General features: G+C 37.5%; 1 protein-coding gene across 1 annotated transcript in view; it reads right to left on the bottom strand.

The window, feature by feature from the left end:
• LOC129226213 (cell adhesion molecule Dscam2-like) overlaps positions 1-21,704 on the bottom strand; it is a 174,337-nt gene extending 152,633 nt beyond the window's left edge. Inside the window, 1 exon segment of the mRNA XM_054860812.1 lies at positions 21,386-21,704. Coding sequence (XP_054716787.1) covers positions 21,386-21,683 — 298 coding nt within the window. The 5' untranslated portion in view covers positions 21,684-21,704.
• Between the last annotated feature and the right edge of the window lie 4,934 nt (positions 21,705-26,638).

Below are 26,638 nucleotides of genomic sequence, written 5' to 3'. Positions count from 1 at the left end.
TTCAGTTTAGGGTTTTTCAACATTTCAATAATAGCTTGCAGTTCCTTATCTTGTGACTGTATCAGGGCTACTTTGTCCTCTTCCGTAGCAATGTATAACACTATAGGCTCCGACTGATCATCTTTTCCCTTGTCTTGCCTACACTGATTTTCATCATCAGCGTTTTCAATTGGAGCACGACTTAGGGCATCCACATGCAGCATTTGAGATCTAGGTCTTTGTTTTACTTCGTAGTCAAATTCGCTCAATTGCTCAGCCCACCTGGCAATTTGTGGTTTTATATTTCTTTGACTGTTCAAATAAGCTACTGCAGAACAATCCGTAACTAGTGTGAATCTGAGACCAAGAAGCAAGGGTCGAAGTCTATTAACGGACCAAACTATAGCTAATAATTATACTCTGCTAGAGTGATACTTTTCTTCATCTGTGGTTGTTCTCCGACTAACACAGTAAACAAGATGTAACAAATTATTTTCTTCCCGTTGAAGTAACATACCCGCCAATCCCAAAGAACTTGCATCAGTGTGAAGTTCAGTTTCATGACGTGGATCAAAAAATTTCAAAACTGGCTTTGACGTTAATATTCTACGAAGCCTCTCAAATGCTTCTTGGTGCCTATAATTCCAGAGAAACGATTGGCCACTCTTCAATAATAGAGTAAGTGGAGCAGCAATGGAGGTATATCTTTTAATGAATCGTCGAAAGAATCCTGTCAGTCCTAAGAATCGGCGTACTTCTTCCTTAGACTTTGGTACAGGAAATTCAGAAATTGCAGAGAGTTTTCTCGGTCCAGGTCGAATACCTTCTCAGCTCACAACAAATCCCAAGTACTCAACTTCAGACATTCCAAACTCACATTTTGATAATTTCAGAGTTAATCCTGCATTACTTAAACGTTTAAGCACTTCTCGCAGTTTAATCATCATGGTTTCAAAATCTAAGCATCCAAAAAAAAATATCATCCACGAAACACGATACACCATTCCACAATAAATCTCCGAAAGCTAGCGACATACACCGTTGAAACACGGAAGGACCATTCGCTAAGCCGAAAAACATACGTGTTGGTTCAAAATGCCCATCGGGAGTCGTAAATGCTGCTTTTCGAGAAGATTCATTGTCCATTGGGATCTGGTTAAAACCTTGGCAAGCGTCAAGTATGCAAAACAAAATATAACCAGATAGTTGGTCGAGCAAATCATCAAGGCATGGTAAGGGGAATTTATCTTTGACTGTTTGAGAATTTAATTGCCTGTAATCGATTACCATCCGATATTCCCCCGTTTTTTTCTTTACTAGCAAAACTGGACTACTATATTCGGAAGAGCTGTCTCTAACTATTCCTTGTTTCTTTAATTCTTGAATAATAAGGCGTAACACTTCCCGTTCATGATGAGAAGCACGATAAGGTGAGCGAGCTACAGGTGAGCTACCTGGTTTTTCAGAAATACACATCAATGTATTATTGACGCATCCAAGTTCATCCGGTTTTAGTGCTATGCATGCTCTATATTCATTCAATAAATTGCAAATTTCCTGTTGTTGTCGAATGTCTATACAAGGGCCGACTTTAATGTCTTCACGTGTAATCTTTTGCCTAATGACTTCTTTTGCCATCAAAATATTAATTTTTCTACTGTCTTCTACTGAATCAGTTTCGTTAGGGATTTGGTCGATCTTGAGAGGCTCAGGTTGTAAAATCCCTCTTTTAATAACGTGATTTTTTTTGAGATGCATAGTTTGGTAACTAAAGTTGGCGACTGGTAGTATTGTTTTACCACCATCAAGGTAAACTGCTGTTTCAAGATCTTCACTTTGTTCCTTAACTAACACAATTCCATTTTTCTGATCAACGTTGCTTACTACATGGATTAATTGCACCGTACGGGGTTGTATTTGAACAGGTTCGGAAACTCTGAATACAACTTTTTCTGGGACTTCATCGACTTCGATACTGCACATCTTCTTAAACTCACTGAAGTAAAACAGTTTAGACATTCCCTGCTTTCGAACCATGACTAAATCGGGAAAATCTATAATGTCATTTCCAATGAGAATATTAGGTCCCTCAAAAGTGCCATCGGACACCATATAAAGCTTGACATTTGTCAAATTTACATTGTCCACTGTTACTTGTGCTGTGACTATTTTAAAAGACTCCGTAACTCCACCGATACCCCGTATGTTGGTTGAAATTTTACTTAAGATGATCGCATTTATTTTAGTTACAAATGTTTCTTTAATCATTGATATGTCTGCTGCGGTATCCATAATTGCCTCCGTAGTGATGCCGTTAATAACGATAGTCTTAGTACTTACGTTTCTGTCCGAAGGATTCGAATGAGAAATGTTCACTAGAGGAGAAATAGAGGGTTTTTGTGGACAATCCTTTGTTCCATGACCTTCCATTCTACACCTGGTACACAACTTGGGTCGTCTCAATTTTAGACAGTCACGAGAAAAATGTCCCTTTTCATTGCAGTTATAACATACTATGGATTCTGTAGCTCTAACACGCGAAATGTCTTTATTCCAACTTTCGTTTGAAGTATGATTCTTTCTCAAAATAAACTCTGGACGGTCATTCACTTGAAGTTTACCCTTAAAAGAATTGTCCAGTTCTATGTATTCATCTATCTTATTAGTCAATTCAATTGGTGTATTTAATGATGACCATGTGCTCAAATAGTCAAATCTCTTATCGAGTCAAATATCTCGTCAAATCTCAATCTCTTACTGCAGAAGGAGCCACCTCTTTGATACGATCAGGAGATTATCAGTCCTTTTAAGTCGTTCACACTCTCAATTTTCAGTCCTGTAGTCCATCCGGTAAAATATGTTTCTAACTCATAATAATATTCACGTCAGCTCTTTCCATCCTTAATCTTATGTGAGTAAAATAGTTGTCTGAACTTTTCGGGACTTAATTTATATCGCTTTAAAAGCAAATCTTTCACGTAAGCATAATCTTCGGCATTTTTCTCTGGTTCTTTCAGAATTAATTCAACAATATCACTTGGCAATACTCCAGTAAGACACGCCATCCACAATGTCGATTCCATTTTAACTCGCGTCATCACTCTTTCGAAATGGACAAGATACAACCCTATGTCGTCGTTAATTGAATCGAATTTTCTTAACTGAGCTTGCCAATCCACCTTTGGTAATTCTGACACTGCGCTGCTGGTAATAGTCTTTGCTTCTGACTCTAATTTCTTTAACTGAAGTTCGTGTTGGCGCTTTTCGCCCTCAATTTCATGTTGGCGCTTTTCTCGCTCAATTTCCTTTTGGTACTGGAGCTGTTCCCTTTCAAATTCCTGTTGGCGTTGCAACTTTTCAATTTCCTGTTGGCGCTGTTCATTTTCATGTTGGCGCTTTTCCCGTTCAATTTCCTGTTGGCGCTTTTCCCGTTCAATTTCCTGTTGGCGCTTTTCCCGTTCGATTTCCTGTTGGCGCTTTTCCCTTTCAATTTCTTGTTGGCGCAGTTCATTTTCATGTTGGCGCTTTTCCCTTTCAATTTCTTGTTGGCGCAGTTCATTTTCATGTTGGCGCTTTTCCCTTTCATTTTCTTGTTGGCGCTGTTCATTTTCATGTTGGCGCTTTTCCCGTTCAATTTCCTGTTGGCGCTTTTCCCGTTCGATTTCCTGTTGTCGCTTTTCCCATTCAATTTCTTGTTGGCGCAGTTCATTTTCATGTTGGCGCTTTTCCCTTTCCATTTCTTGTTCGCGCTGTTCATTTTCATGTTGGCACTTTTCACGTTCTTCTTCACTGAGTCGTTCGACATCTAAGCTCGAAATGATGCCCTTAACTATTTATTCTTCATAATTGTCATTACTTAAGATAACTTTGATCAAACGTATAACTGTTAGGTTTTTAACATCATCTTCTCCTAACTCAGTGGCAATATATTGCAAATCTCTCTTCCTGACTCTTGATAAATAGGACATTGCTTCAAAAAAAAAAAAAAAAATTATTATCCCACTTCTGAAGTGTAAAACTTAAGAGCTTTTATTCAATAACAACGTAAACATCAAAAACGTTACATCACTTAATCATCAAACGTAAATCTCTTTCTCAAACCCGATAATTCCGAAAAACATCCAACGTCTTACAAAAATCGTAATTTCCAATCCCCATCGTTGCCATTCTCAATAACCCAAGTTCTTGCTTACACTCATTCGAAAGTTCACGAAACATACCCCTCAAGTTGATTTACTTCCTTCGAATTTCCAAAGAAAAAACACACCCCAAGGCTGTAAAATTACCAGGAAAAAGTTATAAACATTTTTAAGCAAAGGAACATCAATGTTAAATCGGAAATTTATCGTCTGCCGCGAGATCAGTTCTAATTAGCGTGAATAAAATGATTGAGAAGAAAGATCTGTTGTCAATTTTTTCTCGACGGTGAACAAATAAAATTCGTGCTTTTTTTTGAGGCTTTTCCTGTAATCGGGGGATTTAAAAGTTTTCCTTTTTGGTCATTTTTCCACGTTCCGTCGAGAGATTTTACAGATTTCTTTTGTTCAAGCCTGAGTGTTGAACATGCGTCATTTGACATTACTTTCAAAGTGGACCGTGCAAAGCCGGGTGACGTGTTACAAATAAAGTCCTTTGATCGATAACAGGTCACTTCGAATATCAGGTATTCTTAAGAGATAAAGTTTTAGTTTTACTAAATAATTTAATCTTACAGGTTATTGATTGATAGCCTATTGTAAAAAGATTTCATGGAACTATTTAGGTAGTGTATGATGTCCAACTCAGTTTCTCCCTTTTAATAAGTAGAGAAGTTTCCTTTTTGGAAATAGTTTCATCTTCGTGATGGTTACAACATGCTGTTGCGTTATAAAAGTAACAGCTTAATTGCACTTTTTCACCCTTTAACAACTAACTACTGACTCAAAAGAGAGAAATTTCTTTTTAAAATGATCTTCGATGTGAGGTGTTTCGGGCTTTTTCATCTAATGTTTGGAAATTTTTCTATTTTAAAAATAATTCTGTATTATTCTTAAATCTGACTTTTGTTAGACGGCTTTGGATAATGCTTCTAAAAATTTCAGAAGATTAACACTTGCTAAAATTATATTTTTTTATTGATTTTTGCTCTCACTCTCGATACGTTATTAAAGTAGTAGATTATGTTTCAGCTTTAACCGCGAAAAATTAATGTATATGTGTGTGTGCGCATGTAAATGTGCGAATTCACCCCTAATATATATATATATATATATATATATATATATATATATATATATATATATATATAATTATATATATATATATATATATATATATATATATATATATATATATATATATATATATGAGATACATTTAAAACACAAATTTAAAAACATTGAAAGAATAAACACAAAAGTGGACTGTATTGTCAGCTGGAAAGAAAAACAGTGCAAATGTATTCAAGAAAAAACAAGTAATAAAAAATGCAAAAATACAAAAACCGCATTAAAAAAGGAAAAAAAGTGAAAAACGTGAACAAGGGTTACGACGTCATGAGAGGGAGGACCAATCTTTTAATTCACAAGGTCTTGTGAATTAAGGGATTGATCCTCCCCCTGATGAGTATCAATCCCTTGTTCACGTTTTTCATTCTTTTTTAGTGTGGTTTTCGTACTTTTGTATTTTGCATTTTTTATTACTTGTTTTTTCTGGAATAAATAAATAAATATATATATATATATATATATATATATATATATATATATATATATATATATATATATATATATACACTGCTTGACAATTGCTAAGGAACAACTACGTTTTTTGGAATAGTTAAGAATAGATAATGATTAAAGAAACAGAACGAAATATATAGTTAGTAGGGAGGATGTGCCTTTATTATGAGTGCAAAATAATACAGATATTACTGCATCAATGAAGTAAAAACTAAAAAATAAAAAAATAATCCTACTTAGATGACTTTCATGCAACAACAAAAAATGATCTAGGTCAGAATGATGGAGACATGAATACTTTAATATGATGTATGATTACCAGGAACACTAAAGCACAATTTACATCGGTTTTCCATACTCCCCACTAATCATTGAGGAGTGCTTGGGGGATGTTTTCCTACTCCTCTCTCAATGCGGATTTGAGTTCTTGTACTGTTCTAGGATGCAGGGTTCTTCGCGCAACACGTCTGCTAAAATAGCCTTCCAGGCATGTTCAATTGGATTTAAGTCGGGAAAGTAAGCAGGCCACTGCACACGGAGAATGTTCTCACTTTACAGTGTGTCTGACTCTTCAATGCTCCAGTGTGTCCTTGTATCATCGTCCGTAAAGAGAAAGTCTAGCCTACAAACCCCCTAAAAAGACGAACATGGTCCAGCATAACATCTCTGCAATACATTTGCGACGTATCGCTTTCTTATTCAAAAATGTGAAGCGGTGTTATGCCATTGTGCATGATGCCCACACTATGACGCCTGGGCCGTTCCGATCACGTTCGCAAACAAATTTTTGTGCATAACGTGTTCCACGCTCTCTCCACAGTAGTTGGTGACCAGGATCACTTGTCACACTGAAACGAATTTCGTCAAAGAACTACACTCTAGATTAATTTTGACGATCCCACCAACATGTTCTTACACCAGCGTAATCTCTCTCGACGATGGCGTGGTTGAACTTGGATGCAACGTACGGGTTTCCGTGCATACAAACCGACATTATTTACTCGCCGTGAGGTGGTTCTTGCAGAAACATGCGTACCGATAGCGGCTGTTAGATTTGCAGCTATCTGTCCAAGAGTGAAATTTCTGTTCCTTTTTGCCACGAGGGCTACATAGCGAGCCTCTGAAGGTGTGGTGCTTCTACCACGACCCCCGGCATGCTTTTGCAAAACATTTCCACCTTCAGCGGCCTTCTTTAATCGGGAGATGGCACTTTTTAATACACCCATTGCAGCAGCCACAGTAGTGACACTTTGACCTGCTTCTAGTCGTCCAAAAGCTTGTCCACGATCGTAGATACTCAAATGATGTCTTGCTGACATTTTATTTTAAAGTATTTCGAGAACCAAACAGAATTTCAGAGAAAAACCTTTTTTAAAATTCAGCACTGTTTTTGTTAAAAACCAAACAGCGTGAATTTTCGTACGAATCTTGAGCGTGTATGCAGTCTTTTATACAGATAATGAGTCTTGGTCTACTACGCCATCTGAACTTGAATTTATTTCCATTGTTCAGGTGGTTGAGGTACAAATATGCATAAATCCCTTGTTCCTTAGCAATTGTCAAGCAGTGTATATATATATATGAGAAAGAAAACGCTCTAAAAGCTGCATTTCATTCTGAAGACAATACCAAATCATTTTTTATGAGCCAGAAACAATGTAGCGAAATCGAAGCCATAACATCAGATTTCCTTTACGCTGCAATATCTATTATGTGCATTTGCAGAATTTTTCAATAGTATTAGAGTTGACTCATGTAGAAAGCATTCCCTCTAAACAGTTTGCTTTATTGAAATTATTGCAGTGACTGGCAACTTGCCAGCCGAAACTGCCTAGATGTCAACTGAAAGAATTATGGAACAATTTTTATTGTATCTATTTTATCTTTGCCCCGTATTTTTCTCGACCTACAATTTTTCCCTTTGGGAGATTCTCGTGTTGTTATTCTTGTGATGTTTTTCTTCTTCCCGCTTTTCTGCCCTCGGGTCTTGTTCTAATAACCGAGTCGAGATGCCCTTTGGAACAAAGTCTAGATTCGTTTTGTAACTTGGAAGCAAAATGGTTGAGAAAAAAATGTTTCGAGAAAAGCTTTCGGTCCTCGTATTTCATGCGATGTGACATTTCCTTGTCATATTTTTTATCTCGGCATTTTTATGTCCTTTCATTTTTTTTCTAGCATTTCGGTCTTTCATATTTATATGCGCGTTTTCTCACAGCACAGTGTTCCAAGTCACGATGCGAATTCAAAGAAAATGTTCGATGCCATTTGTATTAAAATGGGTTCATATTTTGTAATACGTTGGCAAGTAACCGCATTTGGCGGCGTCAAATGTGTTATGTACGGATTATTTATCAGTGCCTAATCTGCTGGTGCACTACACTACAATACACTTCCTTAGAGCAGGAATTAGTAAATGGAGAAAGCTACCCCAATCATTGACTTAACAAAAGCTGAGGCTAAGACTCTATGTCACGTGACTCAACAACGACGAATGGCTGGCACGTTTTGCGTGTAACTAGTGGAAGAACCCTAATTTCTTCCAATGCTTTGCTTTAAAATCTATCACGTGATTTGGGGTCTTTGGTTGAAGAAAGAAAGTCTTCACTCGCTCCATTTCATCTCTTCTCAATGTACACTCCAGGCTCTCCGTGACTACCATTAAGTACGGTACTTTAACCGGTTGAACGGGACCTTGAAGACAGCACTGTTTTTTTGAGCAATTACGATTGCTTATTGTTCTTATTTGACTGTCCTTGATGTTGTGGTTCCTTTTTCAGCTTGGACCAGAGCCTCTGCAGCACCACCGCCCACCATCCTCTGCAGGCGCGGCTGCTTTGTCCCCCAGCTCCCCAGAATCCACTTCTGCTGGGCGGTGGCGTCCATGTCCTACACACACATGCTCATAGACATATACACCCACACACGCGTGCGCCTTTAACACATACACACACACGTCTACGTGCACACACGTAAGCCTACACACATACACTCAACTATACACACGTAACCACCCAGGAGGAGGGATATGCTAGGGGGGGGGGACCGTTTCTAGAAACAATAACTACAATGAGAAGGGGCAACTCGTGATTGCGAAAAACTTAATTTGAATTCAAAGTTTCAGAATTCAAATTAGAGTTGATTGGAGAAAGCAGTTCACAGGCCTCTTTTTTTTTCTCTCTTTTCAACCAGATTAGGTGCCGAGCAACTTCTGATCCAGTGCATCCAATGACATTAATTTGGAATGGGAACTTCGAAGACTTTGTGAGCATGACATAATCAAATTGCTCCAGTCACCACTAGCGAACAAGGAGGATTTTCGACCAGTTTGCATAAAACCCGAGATCTTCCAGTAACGAGTCTTTGCCGCTCAGGTCACCACTATCCAAATCTACCGATACAGGGAACTTGTAGAAGATAATCTTCAATCATATCATTATTCTACTGGAATGTAGGTAATGTTAATTAAGTTTTTCAGAAAGTCGAACAGCTGAAATGAAACGGGAAAAACAACTAAATTCTAATCAAAGAGCCTTTCGATTGCAGCGGGTAGATGTTGGTGACCTGTGATGGCCCTTTTGTTTTGGTGACGTCTGTCTAATCGCTTGTGCATTATTCAGTGAATGATGCCAAATCACCTTGGCAAGTTACACGATTGGGGGAAGTACAAGGGATGGAGGGGGGTAAAGCAACTGGTTTTCAAATACAGTTGGCTCTCTGTTTAACGACTTTCAAGGGACCACAAAAAACCGTCCTTAAGTAGAAAATGTCCTTAAATAGAATGCTTTTAGCACTACAGTGAACCATCTGGGACCGTGAAAAGTCATCGTTAAATAGAAAAAGTCGTTAAATAAAGCGTCGTTAAACAGAGAGCCAACTGCATTTGAAAAACAAGATTTAGTTCAATGTGCTGAAGTTTTTTTAAAAAAAAATATTTCAACTCCACAAGAAGTTATCACCAATAGAATTAGCTTTCTTCTCTCTATGCATGGAGCTCCTAAAAAATCTACGTGCTTAGATAAGTTTCAATATGCATGGCTCGTTAAAAATACTCAAAATAAAAAAACAAGTGTATACAAAGTTAGCTTGTCTTGCTCCAACCTCAGAGGATGATGCTCATCAATATCTTTTTCGAGTATATTACCAAGCTCAAGTGTGGCTTGGTTATTAGCTAAACCCAAAAGACTGGGGTTGGAAATTGGTCGACAATTCATTAGAACCAGTTCAAACTTTACTCCTACCTGCGTCGATAAAACAACTAAACACAATTTTTTTTGCAACTGTAAAAGGGGATGTAGTGCTAAATGTGGTTGCAAAAAAGTTGAGTGTTTTGTTCGGTAGCATATACTAATTGTCAAGACCGGTCGTGCTCCAATGTTGAATCACCAACAATTGATAACTCATTTGATTCTAACAAGGAGGCATGCGATGTGTCATTATTGGGGCAATTTAATTGCACTCAGGATGAATAAGAAGAATAAAGAAGAAGAACAAGGAGAAGAAGAAGACGAAGAAGAACAAGGAGGAGAAGAAGAAAAAGTATTTGAAAATTATGAACCAGATGGATATATAAATTTCTCTATTTTTCAAAAAAAAAAAAAAAAAAACACCGCTTTTATCATTTTTAATCCTTGCCAATATCTTTAATTATTCAATAGCTTCAAACTAAACAGAATCACAACAGATCCGTCGAATGGGCCTACAGGGGAAACTACGTTAAAAAAATCGCGCTAAGTACACTACCTCAAAGGTGGCGAAGAAACGTTTGCATATTATGACAATTACAACTCCTTCAACTTTTTGAATCGTTACACCTCAAAAACGGTAGCTTTTAGAAAAAAAAAAAGCATTGAGACATTTTTTATAGATAATTATCTGAACTACAATTTTTGTCTGGGCTAATTTTATGATAAAACTTACCGTTTCGCTGAAAATTGCAAAAAGCTCGTTTTTGTTACCTTTGACCCCGAGTAAATTTTTTTCCTCGGGTCAGATCTATGAGGACTTTTTAGATTTTATTTATGATGGTGTTTTGATCAATACTACCAATTTTCAGCAGGGTGCGAATTTTTGTATATTATTTGCTGCTATTTTTGGTCTAATTTGACAGGACTAATAGCTCGGTACAGCAATATTTGCAAAGTTGACCACATTTGTGAGTTGATCACTTGACCGCTGCTGTCAGGTACAGAACTGGTTCTGTATCATGCTTCTCCACCTATATAAGTTGACCACTTGTCTAAGTTAATGCCTTGAACCGTAGAATAGGTAGCGACGCGTCCGCCATCTTGAAGCTAAACGAAGCTTTCTTCCTGTGTCTGCTAGGGCGAAGCAGCGTGTTTTGCTTCTTGATTGTGGTCTCCTATTAACTCCATGTTAATCGGAAATCAAGAAGCACCACAATCAAGAAGCAAAACATGCTACTTCAATAAAGCAGACATAAAAAGAAAGTGGCATTGATCTCCAAGATGGCGGACATGTCTCTACTTAAAACTACTATCTCGGGCTTTAGTCTCAGTTGACCACTGAAAGTACTGCACTGCAAGTGGTCTAACGACACAGGTTTCACTCTAGTGAAATCCCGTTACAACGAATACCAATGCAACGAAATAAATTTTCAGTCCCAATGTAATTGATGTTACATTGCTTGAGTTCCGTTAAAATAAAGATTCCGTTACAGCGAACAAAATTTGTGGTACCTTGAAGTTCGTTGTAACGGGATTTCATTGTATTTATAAAATATCAGAATAACCACATTACAAAACTTCTTAACGACAGTGACAGAGTGAAGATTGAACAGATCAGTAACTAAGATATGTTTTCCTTCTCTGAACATGAAGATAACCTCCTTACTTAAAGCTCGTAAACTTGCCTCCCCGAAGAAAGGGGTCGGTTCTCAAGTGTTCCTTATCCACAAAACAGAAATCATCAGCACTGCAGAGACAAGAAAACTAATTGGCCCTCCTTCACTGCTCAGGGGGCAAAATAAATCCACATTCCTGACAGGGCCTAATTGGCCAGGGCCCCAATCTTGGACGCCGGGTAATTTACTTTGGCCCCGTCTTCGCTTGCAGCGATTCTATTCCCCCTCCCTTCGGTTATTTATCCCGAGGAGCTTTCCCCTTTCGGTCTCCCCCCTCTCTGTCTCGATTAATCGATTGCCCCGGCCGTCCATCCCAGAGCCAGGCGGTTAATGCACTCTTTGCGGCCTGATTCAGTACCTTGATGAACACCCAGAGTTTCCTGAGGTGGCATGTGTTTAGGATAAACAAGCCATTTTGTCCTGTTTCAGATCCAGGGCTGGAAAAATATATCAATGGGATTGGAGGTTAAAAAGAGAGGCCGCTGTCCAGCCTGCATTATGTTTGAAGTGAAACTTTTTATCCCTGGACTTTGAAATTCTGATCCATAATCCTTTTGTGTGACGGAAGTGACGTAGTTGTTTTTTTTTATTGTTTCCAAAAACAATGAAAAATAATAATATTTATAAAGTTAGTTTTGTAAATAAATTTAACAAACTAATTTCAATGTTGAAATTACGTAAGCATTATAATTCGAGTTATCTAAGTCACTGGCGCAGCAAAAGGGGGGGGGGGAACACCCGCAGAGGTCTTGATTTTAAAATTATAGCCAACCCTAACACACCAATTTATTCACATGTCAGGACTGGCTAGATCATAAAACCGTTCCAGAAGGTGATTCTGGCCGTCCTGCTGATCTAAATCATCAGTTTAAAGCCTAACCCACAGGGTTCTACTTAGGTTCAGCCTTGAAATTAGTTTGTTAACTTATATTAACAAAATTAACTTTATAATTGCTAATATTTTTTATTGTTTTTGGCAACAACTTAAAAGCAAATTTCGAGTATTGTTTAGTTTTCTCGTCGGTTATAATCTATTTTCTTCATTAAAATATGCAATTTTGTTGTTAATATGCCTAAGTCAGGAGCAGAAAGAACAAGAGCGTGGCGTGAGAGAAAACGTGAGGGAGAAGTGACAGTTTAGAATGTAAAAAAAAAAGAGAAAAAGATAAAAGTTTCACTTCCATCGTGTGTCTTTATGACACACATTTTTTTTTTCAGTAGGTAACAATCAATATTAAAACTTCTATAAAGTTAGTTAATACAGTCGAGATTTTCTTCTTAAGTATGAGAGTTAAAATCAGACAACCTAATAATGTCGCAAAAAGAGTTAATAAACTATTTAAAAAAAATATTTAAAACTTAAATTCCAAAAGTAACTTATCACATAAATCTTTTCGAAGGTATGATTTTTCAAATTTTTTTGTATTACGATAAAATCATAAATTTCGGTGGAAAATAATTTGTACTCTCTTAAAAATTACGAAAGCTTACAAAATTTGGATAAGCGTATTACTTTTCCGTCACATATATGTGTTTCCTTACGGACTCATTTTCAACGTTTTTTGCCTATGGTCAACACAAAATGTTTGGTGACTCTTCAAACACTGCCAAAATCAACATCGTTGAAATTTTAAATTTAAAGATTTATTTTTTAGCAAAGCAATCCATCAGATAAAACTAATTACATTAAAATGAAAAGAATTCCCCCAGACAAATAAACTTAGCCGTGAAATATATCTCCTCAAAAACAGCCTTGTTGTAAACACTTCCCCGCCAAGAAAACCTTAAACTCTTCCTCGTATAAAGGCACTCTTTCGTCCTAAACCTGTAGCGGGTATTTGAATTTGAAGTAGCTAAAATGTATAAGCTGAAAACTCACTACGTACAAATACAATTGATTTTTATTTGAGTTCTAAAATATTGCACACATTATACTTAACAAAAAAGGTTAGGAATAAACTTAAAGTGATAGCAAGCAACTCGCTTGCGTGTCGCGACAAGGTTTTATATCTTCTACGTGATACACATCACGTGATGCCAAATTTACATAATCTGGCGTTGCCACAAACCCCAAAATCTTCTGCCTTAAAAGGTTAAGATATCTAGTTTGCCCGTCTGACTGCCAAGCTACCATATTCCCTTAAAATACACCACCAGCTCAGTTATTCCATCCGAGGACTGCAGTTTCGTGCTTTTTAGCACTTATAAGCCCGGAATAGGAATCACATGAGCTGGTGGCGAAAAAAAAAAAATGGATTTTCGCTACCAGCTCATGTGATTCCCATTCCGGGCTGATGAGTGCTAAAAAGCACAAAACTGCAGTCCTCGGATGGAATAACTGAGCTGGTGGTGTATTTTAAGTATTTCTGCCTTAGCCCTGGCTTAGGTCGGTAACTTGCTACAAAATACCATCCTCCCTGTTTTCCTCTTTAATCACACTTATTTCCACTAGAACCTCCCCCACCATCAACTCCTCATCAGTATGGATAGATTCTTCAATTTTTTTCAGATCTGTTTGGCGGGAAGCTTTGGAAAGTGAGGTGCTTAACGGTACTTCAGGTAAAAATTACAGGTGTGATATCACTCAGGCATCAAGAGGATTGCTCATGCACATTAGGGTGTCCCGAAAAATTTTTTTTTCGTTTTTCTTAATGCAAGACCTCTCAAAATTTGCGAAATCGATCGTAAATTACAAAAATAATTTAAAAAATAGAATAAAACTATATCTTCAGGGCTCTACCGATCGTCAAAGTTTTGAAAAATTGTCATTTTTATGGCAACTGAAAAAGAAGTACTGTGAATAAAGTTATAAATTTACTGTGAAATAAAAGCTCGACAGCTGAAATAAAAAGATCGTGATTCGTAATATCAACACGAACAGAAAAAAAAACATATGGTGATTACTACTGTAAATGCCTATATGGGAATAACCCCCATTTCCGCAGTAGAATCGTCCACGAAGCTTGGCGCCACGTCTCGATTTGCATGCAACAATATGTTACTGATGACGACTTCGACTTTGTTTGGTTTCAACTTGCTAATTCCTTTTACTTGTTTCGAGGACTTTCTTGGCTTGACTCACGGGTGTTTTCTTCGTAGCCAAAGTAATTTTAATGCTATAAAAGTACAGTTGCAATTGTTAGTGTTATATGCCGATTCTGTTAGTTTTAAGTAATGAGTTCGAGACGTAGTGAGACTACTTGTGCTATACTCGGACCCTACAAGGAACTTGATGATCGGCAGCTACCTACTGTAAAAGACGTCATAAAATTTATTTTATTTGTCAGGAGCGAACAGAAATGTATGCATAATGGAAAGGATCCTTCCAGTTCAGATATATATACAATTGTTTCTGAAAAAATCAACAGTATTTGGACAAAAGCTTCAATTCCAATCGTAACTAAGGAACGAGTAATTCAATTATTAAAATTCTATTTCGAAAAGTACGTCAATTTAAAACGATACCCCAGAAACAAACGAAGTGATAGTTTTGAAAATAAACTGAAGTGCTTTTTAGAGTCATCTGAGAAGTTCTTCGACGTTGCGGCTTGTAAGTGCCCTGTATTTGAGTCTTGTTCGTGTTTCAAACCTAAAAAAGTTCCCATCAATGAGAGAAGTTTCTTGTTGGATCAAAGAAATGACAGGAAAATGGTGATAAGAGGTGTCGATAAGAAAGAAACAGCTAGATTAATGAAACAACAGCAGAGAAAACTTGAAAAGGCAGCAAAAAAGTCTTCTACTGAAAATAACGATTCTGTCTCAGCAAATTTTGATGACGATTCGATGCGTGAATTTTCTCCAGAAACGTATCCCATAACAGAGACGAATACGGCCTCTACAAGGACACCATCAACTTCAACGACAAATAGGAATTCACTGATCTTGCCAACAGTTGCTAAGGTCTGTGATAGATACAGTTTGTCGACGCGATCTGCTGCTGCTGTTGCTTCTGCAGTTTTAGCTGATGTCGGCTTGGTTTCAAAAGAAGATTTAACTCTAGTTGTTGATAAAAACAAAATCCACAGAGCTGTAGCTAAAGCTCGGAAAGAAGCTTCCAAAGATATTGGAAGTATTGTTATAAAACGCATTTACTTTGATGGACGTAAAGACAAGACTCTGATAAATGAGAAAATAGGAACTCGTTACCATCGCAAAGAAATTTTAGAAGAGCACATCTCAATTTTAGCAGAACCCGGATCAATTTATTTGGGACACACAACGCCAAGTCGTGGCACTGCAAAGGCAATTCTAACTTCGATTACAGCTCTATTAGAAGGTCAATGCTTGAATTTAGAAGACGTGATTTGCGTTGGATGTGACGGAACTGCAATAAACACCGGTTGGAAGGGTGGCGTGATTCAATATTTAGAGGATTATTTGGAAAGACCATTGCAATGGTGCGTGTGTATGCTTCATGTCAACGAATTACCCCTTCGTCATTTATTCTTGACCTTAGATGGTTGCATTTTGGGTCCTAAAGAATATTCCGGACCTATTGGAAAACAGTTAGCTGGTTGTGAAAATAAAATGACATTGTTTTTTTGCGCGGTGGATGATAATTTGCCTAATTTGCCGAAAAATGTGGTTGATGAACTAAGCACGGATCAAAAATATCTTTATGAGATTTGTCAAGCTGTATCAACTGGTTTCTGTAGTCCTGAGCTGGCAAATCGCCAACCTGGAAAAATGGCGCACTCGAGATGGCTTACTTCTGCTAATCGTATACTCAGACTTTATGTAAGTACTCTTAATCCAACAGAAAATTTGCGATTACTTGTTAACTACGTAGTTAAAGTGTACGCTCCAGTTTGGTTCTTAATCAAGCAAAAGTCATCTTTTAAGGAAGCAGCCAAACATCTTTTTCAAATGATTGTGTACTCTCGTTTTTTACCCGAAAACTTGAAACCTGTTGTGTATTCTGTTATTGAAAGAAATGCTTTTTTTGCGCACCCAGAAAACCTGCTGGTCAGTATGTTGTTTGATGATAGGGAGCACATTCGGGAGTTAGCATTACGAAGAATAAAAAATGCTAGAGAGGCTGAAAGTAGCACTAAACGCAGAATATTTAAAACACCAAAAATTAACTTCTCTGCTAAAGATTATACGAAAATAGTTGTCTGGCAAGAGTGTCAGGTTACAGCACCACCGGTTCTTCGACATATTTCTAACGAGAACCTTCAAATTATGGCAAAAGATAATAGCTTGGAAATCGTTGACTTTCCTTGCCACTCACAATCTGTGGAAAGATGTGTTAAACTAATAACACAGGCTTCACAAAGTGTTACTAACGCTACTTCTAGAGATGACTTCGTTAGAACCAGGTTGCAATCTCGCGCAGAAATGCCAAATTTTGGACACAAAAATAAGTTTAAATTCTAAACTTTTGTCATTATTTATAAACTGTAGTTTGTTTATTTTGTTTTCTTGTGCTTTGTTTCATTAGTTTCTTAAATAAAATGCTTTCTAAACTTTATTTTTTTATTTTTTAAATCATATCGTTTAAGTCTCAAAAATGTGAAATATGCAAAACTTCAAAGATCGGTAGAGCCCTCAAGATGACACGCAATTCCATTTTTTTTACCTTTTTCGTGATCTGTGAAAAATTTCGAAAATTTTGACGCCTCTTGTGATAGTGTAGCTCAAATTTATTTTTTTCTCATATATGGACGGGACACCCTAATGCACATGTAACACCTTTAAAATGACTGAAGTACGTACAGTAGAGCGCCGATTATCCGAACTCCAATTAACCGAACTTCCAATTATCCGAACCGTGTTTTTCGCCCTTTAAAATTTTTTAACCGAACTTCCAATTATCCGAACCGTGTTTTTCGCATTTTAAAATTTTTTTCCGAACTTTATGCGAACGGCATATTTTTCATCCAAAACCTAATTTTTTTTTTCTGTCCCTTCCAACCAAGCTTTCAATTACGTACGTACTCTTTTTTTCACCCTGTTATCTATCTTTTTTCTTTTCTTTCTTGGCATACAAATTTTAATCCGGAAACTGCAAGGTATTTTTGGGGAGTTTTGTTAGTGGGAAGAGAGAACACAAAAGGTTTGAAGAAAGGGGTTGAGAAACCAAGGTCAAAGCACAAAATTCCTGTTTGCATTCTTCTCCCCCCACCCTCGCTGTGGACACGTGGGGAAAAACTGGTTTGTGTGACGTATCTACGTTGACAAAGTGAGTTGCTCAGAATCATGTGCTCTGCTTTTTTTAGAGTTTGTTATCGTCGATATCGGTTGCTAGCCGCTGTTAATTCTTGTTCTTAATAGAGTTGTTAGTGGTTGTTACTAAAGGTTTCTTGATAGCGGTTGTTGATTGCACCAGCGATCTAGCTCATTTCTTTTTCTGCAACGAAGGTGAAAAGATGTCTGGAAAGCGAAAAAGAGTTGTTCTTTCGCTAGGAGACAAAGGAAAGAAGCCGCTTCAAAATTAGCAGCGGAGTTTGGTGTAGGAAAGTCTACAATATCAGATATAAAAAAGAATGAAGAATCAATTATGAAGTATTTAACGGGACTTGAAAGTGAGCAAGGAAGCTTAGATAGAAAATCGATGAAAAAATCCTTTGATGATAAAGTAGATAAAGCTTTGCACATGTGGTTTTTGCAGAAACGCTCATCTGGTCATCCCATTTCTGGACCCTTATTATGTGAGAAGGCACTATTTTTCAACGAAAAGTTGAATGGAGAAAATACTAATACATTTCAAGCAAGCTCTGGGTGGCTTAGAAATTTTAAGCTACGGCATGGTATACGCGAAATCGGATTGCATGGTGAAAAATTATCTGCATCTACAGAGTCTGCTACGAAATTCGTAAAAGAATTTATTGAATTTGTAAAATCAGAAAAATACGAAGAAGAATTTATTTACAATGCAGATGAGACCGGCCTGTTTTGGAGATCTTTACCCCGAAAAACATTAGCATCTGGGTTCGAAAAAAGTGCTTCTGGAACTAAATTAAACAAAGAAAGAATCACAGTTCTTAATTGCGCAAATGCAACCGGTAACCATCGAATACCATTGTTCGTGATAGGACATTCAAAGAAGCCTCGATGTTTTAATAATTGGAAAAATCTGCCAGTAATTTACACTTCTCAAAGGAAGGCTTGGATGACATCAGAAGGTTTCATTGATTGGTATGATCACACATTCATTCCTAAAGTTAAGACACATCAAGAAGATATGAAGAAAGAGGGCAGAGTACTCCTACTTCTTGATAATGCACCTTCACATCCGTGTGCAGATACCCTTGAACGGGAAAATGGGAAGTTCCGAGTAAAGTTTTTGCCACCTAATGTTACATCACTGATACAACCCATGGATCAGAGTGTAATAGAGACATTTAAGCGCTTTTATAGAAAGCAAATGTTGAGAAAGATGCTTCTATCAGTAGACACTGAAGAGCCTGATTCCCAGAATGCCAAAAACATTAATTTAAAAGATTGTTGCATTATGGCTGCCGATTCCTGGAAGCTTGTAAAATCATCAACGTTAAAAAATTCCTGGAATAAAATTTTAAACAGGGAAAAAATTGATACTGGAGCAGAAGCATCTGATAAGGAAAATGAGGAGTGTAAAACTATAAAAGAGATGGAAAGAATCCTAAATTATGAGGAAAAAGAAATTAATGAGTGGCTAAATTGTGACATGCAAGACCCTGGATATCAGATTTTAAATGACAATGAGATTGTAGCTGAGATTGAAGGCGAAAATGAAATTGAAAATGAATGCTCTGAAAATGACCCAGGTCCATCACATAGCGAAGCCTTTGAATGCTTGGAAAAAGCTATGAAATGGCTCGAAAGGCAGAAAGACGCTGATCCTATTCAAGCAATGCATTTAAGAAGCATTAGAGATATGGCAGCATTGAAAAGAATGTCTTCTTTGAAGCAAGAAAAAATCAAAAGCTTTTTTACTTAAATTATAATCTTTTTAAAAAAAGACAAAAAAAAGTTTAAAAAATGAAAAAAAGACAAAAAAAAGTTTAAAAAATGAAAAAAAGACAAAAAAAAAGTTTAAAAAATGAAAAAAAGACAAAAAAAAAGTTTAAAAAATGAAAAAAAGACAAAAAAAAAACATTTTTAAACACGCCAGCACTAACAGTGTTGCCAGTCTTAAGCCTGGATAAAGTGTGAAGGTTTTTGTATAGATAGGGATATCCTTTAAATTGTCTGTCCAATTATCCGAACTTTTGCTTATCCGAACTAGGGTCGGTCCCGACGTGTTCGGATAATCGGCGCTCTACTGTATGTAAATACAATTTGCTGTAGTGCCATTTTTGCTCAGATATACTTTAAATTCCACCATTAGAATCACCCTGTAAATAAGGGTGGTTCAAAAAAAAAAAAAAAAAAAAAAAACCATTTTTTCAGTTAAAGTCCAAGACCCCCCCCCCTTTTTTTAGGCTTACTAACAGTATTATGCTGTAAAAGTTTTAGCTTCTTACTCAAATTTTAAGAGGGTGCTCAATGACCCTTCCATTTAACATTAGCCGTAGTATAGAAAATGCGTCCAGTTTAGAAACATTTAATTTCCTCAGCTGTTTCTATTGCTATGTATATGCATATTAATAGTGTATGTTACAATGTGTAGTATTGTTTTTTCAGTTCAATGTATTTTTTTAATCCCCCTCTCCATACGTATGAAGTTTGGGGGAGGGGGTTGAACACCCTCTTTCAGTTGAAAAAGGACGCTAAAATTCTTCCAGTATATTACTATCCACAAGTCTGAAAATATTGAGGGGTGTCCCGTTATCTAGGAGAAACTTTTTTTTACTTGTATTTTTGAACCACCCTACTGTACATGTATCTATTTTAAGGCTACGATAGAGTCTCTGCATCAGTACGAAAGTGGCTAACGTACAAAATAAATAAATAAATAAAAATAAAAAATAAAAGTAAAAATTTAAAAAAAAAAAAATCTGATTAAGTTTATAATTAATTTGAATTCTGAAATTTTGAATTCAAATTATGTTTTACGCAATCACGAGTTGCGACAGGAACCTACTTATTGGCTACTACCCTACTCATTTGTTTCTAGAAACGGTTCCCGTCCCTCATCTTGGGCGGTTACGTGTGTACAGTTGTGTATGTGTATGTGTACGTAGACGTGTGTGTACGCACGTTGGCGTGTTTATGTGTGTAAAGGTGCGTGTGTGTATGTGTGTATGAGCGCGCGTGTTTGTAGGATATGGACGCCACCGATCAGGCGAAGCACCTACCGGGAGGAGCCGCGTCTGCATAGGACGGCGGGGTTGAAAAAGGAACCACAACGCCAAGGACGGTCAAGTGAAAACAATTTCCAATCGTGATTGCTCAAAAAAGCAGTGAGAAAAACACATGCATTTTCTGGTCAACTTGTGATTCTTAAAATACACCGCCAGCTCAGTTATTCCATCCGAGGACTGCAGTTTCGTGCTTTTTAGCACTCATCAGCCCGGAGTAGGAATTACCTGAGCTGGACGCGAAAAACCTCTTAAGGGAGCCAAGAGAGCCAAACAAACTGGTAGCTAATGTAGAATTAGCACACCAGATGAGTGACCGCAGCAATGGTGGGGTTCAACTCAAAGATTGATGGCAAGGCATGGTATTTAGTAGTAACTCACCGCCCTAAGCAAGGGCTAAAGCAGAAATACTTAAAATACACCGCCAAATCTGCAGTCTTCGGATGGAATAACTGAGCTGGCGGAGTATTTTAAGTATTTCTGCCTCAGCCCTGGCTTAGGGCGGTAACATACTACTAAATTTGTGATCGATTTACGTTTCCTTTTCAACTCAATCACGTCATTCCACAACAGTCTTAATAATTCGGAAAAGTGCTCACCTCCCCTGACGTGCACGTCCCGGCTGAGCACTGCGCCCACGACGTTGGCGGCCTCGCAGCGGTAGGCGTGCGCGTGCACGTCCTGCCGGTAGTGCTCGGGCCGGAAGGGCCAGAGCACGAGCGTGCCGTTGGGCAGCGTCTGGCGCAGGCCGGGCACGTTGTCGGCCGGCTGGCCGTCGCGCAGCCGCCAGCGCACGCGCGGCGAGGGGTTCCCGTAGGCCAGGCAGTCCACCGAGGCGCCCGTCGTGTTCAGGAAGTCCACCTGCGAGGGGGGCTCGGAGATGAAGACCGGGCCCATGCGCTTCTCCAGCCCGCTCTCGAAGCCTAGGAAGAGAAAGAGAAACTCATTATAGTATGACAATTGCTTTATTTACTTGCATGAACTAATCCTCACATAAATAATAGCCAGTGATCGAGTAACCCGCGTGTTTCAGCAATGAAACTCGCGCCACGGCATGATTCATTGAAGCAGTGAGAAGCAAAGGGATGTAAGTGGCAAAATTAAAAATTTGAAGATAACCAGTGTACATAGTAGGTGGACTTCTCCTCTGTCTTGGGGCAACATATGGTACTTGTAGCGCTGGTAGTTGCTGCTATATAGCATGATTTATAAAGAAAATTCAATGTAAGCCTACCTAGGGTGTTAAACGTGTTTTAATCAAAACTTGACAATGACCACTTACATCCCTTTGCTTCTTACTGCCTCATTTTATAATATGTTTTGGTAATGTTTAACATGCAGGGAAAGACTTTATCGTGACAAGGCTGAACTCGGTCCAGTAACTTAACTGTTTTACTTATAAGACTGTGACATTTCAGGGAAATGAAGAAACGAAAACAATTAACGCTATCTACTGGAGTTAAGAGTAAATCCACGGGAGTTAGGGTTACAATTTTAACTATCAAAATGTGATCAAACAGGCAATGACTTCGTTCAAATGTAGAAGCAATTTTCATCCGTCACATCTTGAAGGGCGATTTTCTAGTACTAAAATAAACATAACTATTAAAAGCATGTTAAAAAAAGGCCACAGCTCTTCTTTCTTTCAAGAACAAATATTAAGTTAAAAATTTAAAAACAAAAGGAAGGAAAGACCATAGTTTTCTTTACTCACTGGAAAAAATATGAAATTGGAACTAAAAAAGGAAAAATGCCAGAACTTTTCTTTACTTACAAGGACTTATGTGAAGGAAGTAGGAGGAAGGTCATTGCTAGAAATATGAGCAAACAAATAAGAAGAATTGCGCTATATAGTTGGAGAAACAGAAATAGCAATGAGACCTTACGTCTTAAATGCAATATCCGGCTAGAAATAAGGAGCTTCAAGGGTTCCAACCTGAAAATTATACGAAATTGAGGTCCTAAAAACGAGATTTAGTCATTTTTTGACGAAGAAATGGGTAACTATGGGGTTCAGGGACTCACCTCAAGGACATTTTTTGAAACTGAAGTTCCTAAAATACACCCGGAATTGAGCCAGAGCCAGTTTGGTCAGAAGAATATGAAACATGCTGGTAAAAGCGTCCATGCTGGTTTCACGGCCTATTCGGAAAGCATATCATATGAAGAGCAAAAAAGAAAAAGAAACCAGCATCAATCTGGTTTCGTGATAACAATCGAATCACTTACAAAAATTAAATGAAAACAAGAATCAATACTTATGCAAAGAATTCATAATAACGGGTAGAGTGACGAAACGTTTGTTGCCACTTTTTCTCATGTTCATGTCACATCTTGCTCATCTTCACCTAGGCATTCAACGTCATCTTTTCTTTTTTGTAGCTGTTATACTTATCAGCCAGTTACAGTAAGGAATTAATAATTATCAATTGCTCTTTTGATTGATGCGCCTTCTCGTTCTATATTCCGGTCATAGGTTTATTCTGTTATTGTAATTTATGCTGCTACACACTTGCACTCCAAATTTGCAAAATTCGATGACATCGCACGTGCAAAATCTACTGTCTTAGATACTCGGACGAAAATAATACTTGATTACGAAACAGTGACTGTATGTTATCTTTGCCAGTATGAACACAGTTGAAGTTTAATTCATAAATCCGACGACGGGGAAAATCTTATACGTTGAGTATCCAACGAGAAATAAGGGAAGTGCATATAAGGTGCAGATAGGCGCTTGGCGACTTATTTATTTCCTTTTTTGGCGAATTTAGAAAAATATCATTTACGTCGTCGCTGTGCTTGCTCCTCATTTTATGGAACGTATTCTGGGAAGCAAAATATGCACCGTGTTGCGTGTTGCTGACAAATGTCAGTAACAGTTACAAGTTTATCTTTTAATAGTGAGTTTGGCTAAATATAAGATGGAACGGTGACCATTTTGTTTTCAGGCAAAAGCGGAAGCATCTATTAGTTTGCAGGGATGCCAGTTTATCTTTACAGATGTATAAAGTTAGCAGAGTCATATTGAAATGAACGAAACACGAACATCAAATTTTTACTTTTCCTCCTAATTCAGATAGAATTGCCTTAACTGGCAGCGTGCCAATTCCATGCCAAACGTGGCTAAGCAGTAAATAAACTTCGCCAAATTCCAACAAGTTTTAGATTGTAGGTTTTATTCCTAGGCACTACTAAGTTTCTCTTTGGTTCATCAAATACTACTTTTAAACACATTGAAAACAGCTACCATACTAAGGAATAGACCAAAAAAAAAAAGAGTCTAATAACAGAGAATGTAAATATAACTTAACCCAGCCACAGAATTTAAAACAATTTTGCCATTATTCCTCAAAACTGCGTTTCAAGATATTTCTTTATCAGAAAATGCGGCTCTTGAGACAATAGGGCGGATAACCGCAAAGAAAATTAATCAAGAAAAAGAGAAGAGAAAAATAATTACAGAAGAGAATTTTTTAAAAAGAGAAAAAACCATGGCGTAAGAAAAATCCGGGAAAATAAACATGCTATAGATATGCTGAATAAAAACGAGCTCGAGATAAGAGGATGACATCTCGAATTAAATTAGGATCTCGGGAAGCTGGAAGAGAACCAAGTTTTTAAAAGAAAAGAAAGAACCAAGAATTACCAACGCTCTCTCTTGCCGGGAAACGAGATATGGTAATTACAAATGAAGAAGAGAAGTGTTTCGAAAATCTGACATCGGAAATTTTTGCATTCGTTCGTTCTGCCTTTCCTCTAATTATCCTTTAACTGAGGGTTGCAAATAAATTTCGGGCATCAAAATGAAAACGCTTTTAGGAAGTTAGAGACTTTTTCCCCTTAATTTTTCCATCTTGATAGTAACTGTTGTGTTAACAATGTACGGGATGTTTCTTTGAAAATGATATTTAAGAATTTCATTTCAATCTTTGGGATGGTTATGTGTTTTTACTTTTCTTTTTTGTTTTCAATTCTGTGTCACGAGGAAAGTTTCTCTGACAATTTTGACTTTAAGCTGGTTCTAAAATAAGGCTCGAGGGATGCAAAGTTTTAAGTAAGAGATGTAGGCCTTAGTGGCCGAACGGTGGAAAGCGCTTGCTCTGACAGCTGCATGAGCACAGTAAAGTTGTCGAGGGCTCGATTCCTAATGGTGTTTTGGCAGGTATTTCTTTCTCTTTGAGATGTAATCTTTCTACTTTCGGAGACACGACACTATGTAAGCCGTCCTCTATTCTATGTGAATGGGATACTGTGGTTTAAGTAGTACCTACTACTGTAAATAAGTGGACCAACCCGGAAAGACTACGAAACTGAAGTGTAAAAACGAAATTGTAGATCACTTTAATGTTGGGAAGAGGGTTCGAAGAGCTTATACCAAATTGGAGTACTTAAGTCGCAGTTGTAGGCATTTTTTTGATGACGAAAGAGGTAACTGTGGGGTACAAGCACTCTTCCCGGAAATTTTTCGAAACTGAAGTTCCAAAAACACATCCGGAACTGTGCCAGCAGTGTGGTTGCCACATTCGAGGCTCTATACTGTACATAATTGTAGTGCTCCAAGGGGGAATATGGCACGTGTCCCCCTTGGGTACGCCACTATCATCTCCAAGCAAAATTGAAGAAAAAAAAAGTGAGGGACTAAAGAAACATAAATGAAAGAAGAACCATGAAAAGACAAAGAAAATTTCTCTGACGGTTGGAAAACTGCGTTTTAAGTGGTATCTACTACTGTAAATGACACTCATACTGCTATCCATCGATAGCACTTCAACCACCGTATATTCACCTCAAACAAACACATTGCTCTCTCTAAATACGGGAGGTTGATTTCACTGTTAAAAAAAACCCTGACATTTTTACTGTATAAGTTACTGGCAGCCATGTTGCCGGTACTTTTTACCGTAAAGTCCTATTTTACTGTAAAATTTTGCGGTAGAATAAACGAGTGTTAAAAAATGCAAAATGCGACCAGCTGGTTCGATCTCTCAGGCGACTTTGCTGACCACCTTACCAGTTGGTATCAGTGGCGCACACAGGAATTTTGCAAGGGGAGGGTCCAAGATCGAAAGCCTCAATCTCATATCATATCCTCAATACGCCGTCAAACATATTGACTTGATTTTTTCGATTCTCGAGAACGAAAAACAGTAAAAAATAAATTATTGAAAAAACAATTAGTGTTATTTAATAAAATATACTTAAATAAATTACCAGACAACAAAATAATATACGCATTAACTTTTCTCATAATAAAAAATGGATTCAACAAATCAAGTTCATCGTTGCAGAAGCACCACATGATTTAGAAGTTCATAGAATCTCATTTGGTATAATCTGTAATTACAAAACTAAAACATGGTTTTTTAGTGTATTCATTTATAATCGCCATTCTGCTTGTAATAGGCAATTCGTTATAGGAAAAGTGCACAATATTTAAAAAAAATCTTTTATCATGAGGATTTTTTTTTCCACTTATTAGAACTGAAATTAATGTTACCTTTGTTTGAATTTATTTTACGTACAAAATACACAGAATCGTAATCAATCGAGAAAAAAAGCAATACCTTTGGGAGGGGTCCGGACCCCTCCCTTGTGTGCGCCACTGGTTGGTATGCATCATTGAGAAGAGATAAAATGCAGGGAGTGAAGCCAAGACCCCAAGTAGCGTGATAGATTTTAAAGCAAAACAATTGGAAGAAATCGGGTTTCTTTCGTTTGTTTTACGCAAAACATGCCAACCATTCGTCGCTGTTGAGTCACGTGACTTGGGGTGTTTGGGCGGGCCTTTGCTAAGCCGATGATTGGACTTGCTCACTCCATTTTAATTCCTGCTGTAAGGTATGCATCGA

Source organism: Uloborus diversus, chromosome 7 (genome assembly GCF_026930045.1).
Source record: "Uloborus diversus isolate 005 chromosome 7, Udiv.v.3.1, whole genome shotgun sequence".
Classification (NCBI taxonomy): Eukaryota; Metazoa; Arthropoda; class Arachnida; order Araneae; family Uloboridae; genus Uloborus; species Uloborus diversus.
The sequence above is the reverse complement of the archived record's forward strand: the minus strand, read 5'-3'. Positions and strand labels throughout refer to the sequence as shown.